At 37.9% G+C, this 6,485-nt stretch overlaps 1 protein-coding gene across 1 annotated transcript in view; it reads left to right on the forward strand.

The window, feature by feature from the left end:
- ARFIP1 (ADP-ribosylation factor interacting protein 1) overlaps nucleotides 1-5,854 on the forward strand; it is a 37,384-nt gene extending 31,530 nt beyond the window's left edge. Inside the window, 1 exon segment of the mRNA XM_010021415.1 lies at nucleotides 5,699-5,854. Coding sequence (XP_010019717.1) covers nucleotides 5,699-5,854 — 156 coding nt within the window.
- The last annotated feature ends 631 nt before the right edge of the window (nucleotides 5,855-6,485 follow it).

The raw sequence follows: 6,485 nt of genomic DNA on the forward strand, positions 1-6,485 counted from the left end.
CCAAGCTTGTGTCTGTCTGTAAAAGTTTTTGTTCTTCTGTGCCCAGACTGCTTCCTGAGACGTAGTGGAAGGAAGTGGTTATCTGAGAGGTGATGTTCTTACTGATCTGACACCATTATTCCTTTGTCTGGTGTCAACTAATTTTATTATCATTAATGTAAATGGAGGGGAGCTCCTGTTAGAGCTCATACTTGTCCTGCAGCTAGTAATAAGAAATCGTCTGGCACATCAGTTGTGCATCCCAACTATATAACCATTATAAAAATTACTTTTAATTTTTAGCTGCATGCAAAATGTTTGTGACTTCTCTTAAATCAGTTACTTCTTACATTTTAAAGGATTATTAACTCAGTAAGTATGGGATCAGTAAGTATAGGAACTAGATTTTAATTTCAGTTTGATTTAATAATCTCAGATGGTCTGCTTCTTCAAGAGGCACATGATACAATCCATCATAATTTAAACATCTATAAATACAGCATGTGCCAAACATGAAGGAGAAGGAATAAAGGAGAAAGAATGCAATGGGCACAGCCTTATGAGTGTGTCTTAACACAGCTACTTCAGCTGTGGGAGTAGTGTACTGTTCAGGAAATGGCTTAAACTGAAGACCATAGATGATGCTGAACTCCCGAATGAAAGGGCAGCAGTTACAGTAGTCCCAGAGAGGGAATTATTCTGGTTATCCTGATGCTGTATTCTTAGCAACAGGAACTTGCCATTTTGCATGTCTATCCCCAGGTCCATGTTGGTGCCCATTTAATAGAATCAATATAAAGGAAAATCAGATGGAGAAAATGCTGGGTTTACTCAGTGTCTTACAAAGACCCTTTTTGTAAGCTTTATTAGAAAGCCTGTGTTGCAGGCTTATCACAAGGCAAATGGAAAGTTAGTATTTGAGCAGCTGTATCAAGGCATGGCCTTGCCAGACTCATGTTCTTACATAGTAGAACATGCAAGTCTCTAATCATCAACTCTATTAATACATATTGTTATGGTGCTGGATCCAGATGTGAATTAGTATTTGTCCTGAGTCTAATTAGAGAAGACTTTTTAGGTAAGAAAATGGTACAGTAGCCATATAATTTTTATCTGTTGTAGATTGTAAACCTTTCAGCTTCAGGTCTTGTAAATATTGATGCAGGATGTAGTACAGTGTAGTCTCAAGCTTAGTAGTTATCGCTTCTGTGTTGAAAACAGAATTGTGTAATGAAACCTTGTCAGAGCTAAGCAATTAAGCAATTTAGGGTTTAATTTTAGATTAGATAAATCATTCGTTATTACCTCCCAATAAATGTTTTTACAGTCTGACCAATATTGAACATTTCAAAAGAGTAAATTGAGTCTGTTCTTTTTGACTCACAAATTTGTCGAAACAGAATCCTAGATGTTCTTTTGTAAATGTACCTCCACTAGATACACTTGGTTATGCTCACATGACATATAAGGAAAGCAGGAAAAACTGGGAGGTGATTCAAGCTGTTACTGCAAAGAAACTATTAAGCCAGTTTAACTGGCTGGTGGGCTCTGGCTGGGCCCTACATTTAAGGGAAAACATGCATCACGTGGTTACAGTCTCCTTGTGCAGTCTTCTTGCCTCCTTCTAGGCTTTAAATGTTAATGTTTCAATTAAAAGCCCCCAAAAGTTCAGAGAACTTCATTTCAGAAAAGCTGCAAGTTTCTGTCTGCAAAACCAAGATATACAAGATATCTTGCCAGACAAGATATACTATTGCTATAATTTTCTTTATAGCAATTGATCCTGAGGTCAGAACTGATTATTCTGTGTACAGAAGGAAGTTGAATGAGCTGCTGTGAGTTGTACTTCGGGAGTTGGATGTGTAAATGCTTGCCTTTGCAAATGAAAGCAATATGCAGTCTAGTGGAAACCCAGATGATATAACTGTTTAGACCAAATAACTTCAAGTAAAGATAGCTAGGGGAAAGGATTATAATAGCTGTGAGGAGGTGCAAAAAGAGATTAGAATGGGGTAGTCTTTCTGGTTGTTGAGATGGGTGAAACAGTCTGAATGAGGAGGTTGTAAAGAAATCTGTAGTTAACTGTGCCACAGAAAATAATGGTGTTCAGAGGGAGGTTGGGGAAAGAGGACGATATTTAAGAGTGAAATATTAAGAGCATCCAGAGGAATTGTGAAAGCTTAAATCCAACCTGTAGTATCTACTTTAATCTTCTGTTTAGGGCATGCCATTTTTTTTTTATGCTCGTCCACGAAGTTCAGTTTCGTTTTAAGACTTAAGTTTGCCAAGTCTATTATGGAGTGCTTACTCTGCTTGTAATGAGGAACAAATAGATGTATGTAGTTAATTAACAAGGAACAATTATTTTAAATGATGTCCAGGTGTAAAACATGATGGCTTATTGACAGGCATGCTAATCATACGTTGGAACCTGTTTTTTAGGAACATACCATTAACATTCTTTGATTGAAAAACAAATCTTCAAATGCTCCTTTGCTGGAATAGGTGCTACAGACCTTAAGAGTTGGCCTTTAGCACTGTAATTTAACAGTCACTTCAAGGCTTTGCTGCAAAAAAGTGTGGTACCTTCATCCTCTCTCCCCCTTTCCTCACTCTGTTATGTTTACAAAAGCATTTTTGCAGCTGTGCAGGGAATCAGATTGGGGAACTGATCCAGGTTAAAGCAAGTATGTTGTTGTCTGTTTAGTTTTAATCTAGATCTGTTCCCTCATCCAGCTGACTACATAACTGCATGAATGTTTTGCCAACAGAGGGCTAAGGTGAGGCAGTGTGGAAGTAGGAATCAATAGCTGGATATGGGAGTGGGTAAGGCTGAGATTCTTTCATGGGAACACTGGTTAGGTTTGAACTTGGTTTTAAGTGAATACTTGTCCAGTTCTCAGCTGTGACTGCAGATGTTTTTGCAGTGGACATCAGGTGATTTGAGATGCAGCTTTTTCTGTCTTAGTTGGCTGGCATTTCACAGTAGAGCTCAGCAGAGCTTTGTCCAGCGTCAGGCAGCTTAAGTGGTCTTCTTCCAGAAATTAGTTACCTGAATTAAGTTATGGGTAAGAAGATCCCACCATCACTTTGGGATTCACTTAGCAATCTGCTCCTGAAGGAGAGCAGAAGTTGTAACACCTTTTACCTCTGCAACCAGTTTGATAACGATCACAAAATTTATACCACGATGATCTGGCTTGAGGATAGAACCTCATACAGTGGGGTAGCTCTGGTAGTTCAAAAAGCCCCACCAAAACAGAACATATTTATTCAGTCCAAGTCATCAGTCTCTACACTGCGAGTTCCTGCCTCTGCGTGTGTGCACGTGTACTTGACCCTAGACCTGACTGAATTTATAGAATTACCGGGAGACTTCAGCACAGTTCACAGAAGCTTTGTGTTAAAAACTGCTAACAAAGTACCAATTTTGGTCTCAAATTGATGAACTTGAGCTGAGAGGGTGGGTTAATAACCCCTGTTTTATTTGAGTTCCTATAAACAGTATGAATAAAACTCTTGCAGCATTTTAATAATATGCTACAACAGTGAGTGTACTTCTGTCTAGAATTCCTGGCTTGGATTGTGTGAAGTCTTGCATGTCAGAGATGAAAGAATTTGCTCAAGAAAAGTCTGTACCTCCTAATTTTTTTGCACTCTAAACTTTTAAAAGCAAACCCTTTATGTTTTGTGACATTTTCTACTTGTGACATTTTCCATAATGGTTTGGGGATGAAAATTTTTATAGATTAAAAAAAAATGTGTATTTATAGACATATGCTCCCACACAAACTCAAAAAGACGCCATCTTTTATGACTCAGAAAAGCTGAACTATGTTTGTTGAACAAGTGAGCTAGCTGAATTCTGTATCTCCTAACTGCTAAAACATCAGTATGTGATGAATTTTGTGAAGTCTATTATAGATGAAAAAAACATTGTCTCAAGATATGATGTGCAAAGTGAACTCCTTTCTAACCATACGCACCTCTCATGGTTTTGGTTTTTGGTTTTGTTTTTTTTTTTTCTTGGAGAGCCTTTTGATGGAATTACTTACCATTTTACACCATTAATGAGGCAAAAAGCCTCTTTTGACATGTATTTAGTTAAATCAGCCTGAATTATTAGCAGGTAAAACATAGGGATACCAGTTTTCAAATTGTCAGAGCGACTTAGACCAGAATTTGGGCCACCAAAGAGAGGTTATCACTTAAGTAGGATACTAAGGTCTGTGCCGTTGTCAGTTTATGGGCAAAACTTAATTTGTGAAATGAGACTATTCAGTAAAAAACAAAAAACAAACAAAAAACACTGTCTACTCAGAAATTTGAACTTTTACTGCTGAAACTTTTATGTACTCCTCCATGCATACACACACATGCTCAGCCCTTTTTCATCGAAGTATTTTGTTTTAAAAGTATATTATTACATTTTTGTGTAATAATGTAAATGTTACAGTCTTCTAGTGTAATAGCATGTCTAATTTATTTTTTTTTTTTAGATATTTTCTTAAAAGAAGGCAATAAAGTATTTCTGTATTGAGTCGCATGCATTTCAGAAAAGCTCGTTAGCCAAATAACCTGTTAAAACAGGCATGGCCAACTGGTAGGCACAGGCCAACCTTGGCCCAAGGACACTTCTACTTTGCAGCATGACAGGAGTAGACTGTCCTTTGCAGACTCTGCTGAGAGACGAAGCAATGATCCAAAATTTGAATAGAGAAAGCTTAATCCTTTGCTTCCCAGGACAACCTCCTTCCTTTGGGCTCAGTCAGCCACCCTGTTCCTCTGTTCTCTTCTGTGTTTGGGAAACGCTGTTGGGCTCAAGGACTTGTAGGCTGAAAACAGGCACAGGGCCACCACCTTAGGGATTTGGGCTCTGACACAAGACTAAGGTTGTGCTGTGCTGAGATTACACTCAAGAACAAAAAGGAGAGATTTTGGCTGCAGGAGAAACTGGACAGATGCCTTTTCATACCATTGCTCATCATTCACAACATTGGGTTTACTGGTGTGCTAGGATGAAAACGTAACTTTGTTTAACTTCGACTTCATCAGTGCTATAACTTGTAATCATAGACTAGACACGAAGAGAAGAACAGTGATGCCCTCCAGCTGTTCCTGTGCTCTTCTCCCCAGGTTTTGACTACTGCTGTGTCTTGCGTGTTTCACAACTACTTTGCACAAATGTTAATGGTTAAGATATTGACCAATGTGCTTTAAATAATCCTGTGTTATGGGAGATGGGCAAGAGACATTGCTGGGAAAAGAACATCAGTTTAATTTGGTTTAGGTATACCTGAGCTGGAAAACAGTAACTGTCTGCAAGGCGGGCAAATAAATGAATTGTATCCTGAGATAATGCATTTGTCATGTACTGTGTTGGGGAAGTCAATTTGGCCTGCAGGTAGGTGTCTTAAACAGAGGTTTGGTGTCTAATTTCAAGAATCAAGTACTTGTAATCAAGAGTTCAATATTAAATAACATGCTGTTTAGTGAATTGCTTTTGGTCCATGTGTACTGAGTTGGTATTGACTGTTATGCATACTCTAAGGTTAAAGTATTTTGTATTTGCATTTTGTACTTTTAACTAAATAAACCTGTATGAAGACTGAGCATCTCAAATACACCTATGCTTTTATTTATTATTTTTTTATAACTGACCTGTGCTGCTGTTGACATCTGCCTTCTCTTCTTAACCTATCTGTATCCTTGCCTGCAGGTTAAGGTATTGCACAATCAGCTTGTTCTGTTCCACAATGCCATTGCGGCGTACTTTGCTGGGAATCAAAAGCAGCTTGAACAGACACTTAAACAGTTCCACATCAAATTGAAAACGCCTGGAGCAGATGCCCCATCCTGGCTTGAAGAACAGTAATTGGACCAGAGATGAGGACCCCATGTTAACCTAAAATCTTTAAAACTGATAATAATCAAGGGTTGGGGTTGAAGGACTGTTGTAGTGATTCTTGCACAGACAGCTTTAATTATTTTCCCCTTTTATAATACTGTAAAACTGAATTTGGTGGGAAAGTGGGTGACTTTAAGGTAACCAAACATGATTTCTGTCATTTCATATGCACTCCTTTTGTATGTAAAGGTTGGTGGCTATTTCTGTAACTGGGATGGAGGGGAGGGAGGGAAAACAAAACTATTATAAATTTGCACTGACAAATAATGTTTGTGATTTCTGGTCATTTTGGTGGCTAGTCAAAATATTTGCAAATGGAGGTTTACATGATTTGTACCAACACCTGGTATTTTATAGATGAATATAGAAAACATCTTTAGTAATTTTCATATGACTTTTAAAAAGGAGAGAGTTAAAAGAGTATTTTGCAGATTAATAATATAAGGCCTATATGCGATATCTGCATGTAAGGCAACTGTAGCAGATGGCTCATTGACGAGTGGAATTGCGGCAAATGCCTTTTTAAAAGATGTACCTTTCCATTATAGGTTCAAAGAAACCCAGAAAAACACTAAAGCAAGAATCACTGTCAGTCTGA

Source organism: Nestor notabilis, unplaced genomic scaffold (assembly GCF_000696875.1).
Source record: "Nestor notabilis isolate BGI_N333 unplaced genomic scaffold, ASM69687v1 scaffold13379, whole genome shotgun sequence".
In the NCBI taxonomy this organism is placed as follows: Eukaryota; Metazoa; Chordata; class Aves; order Psittaciformes; family Psittacidae; genus Nestor; species Nestor notabilis.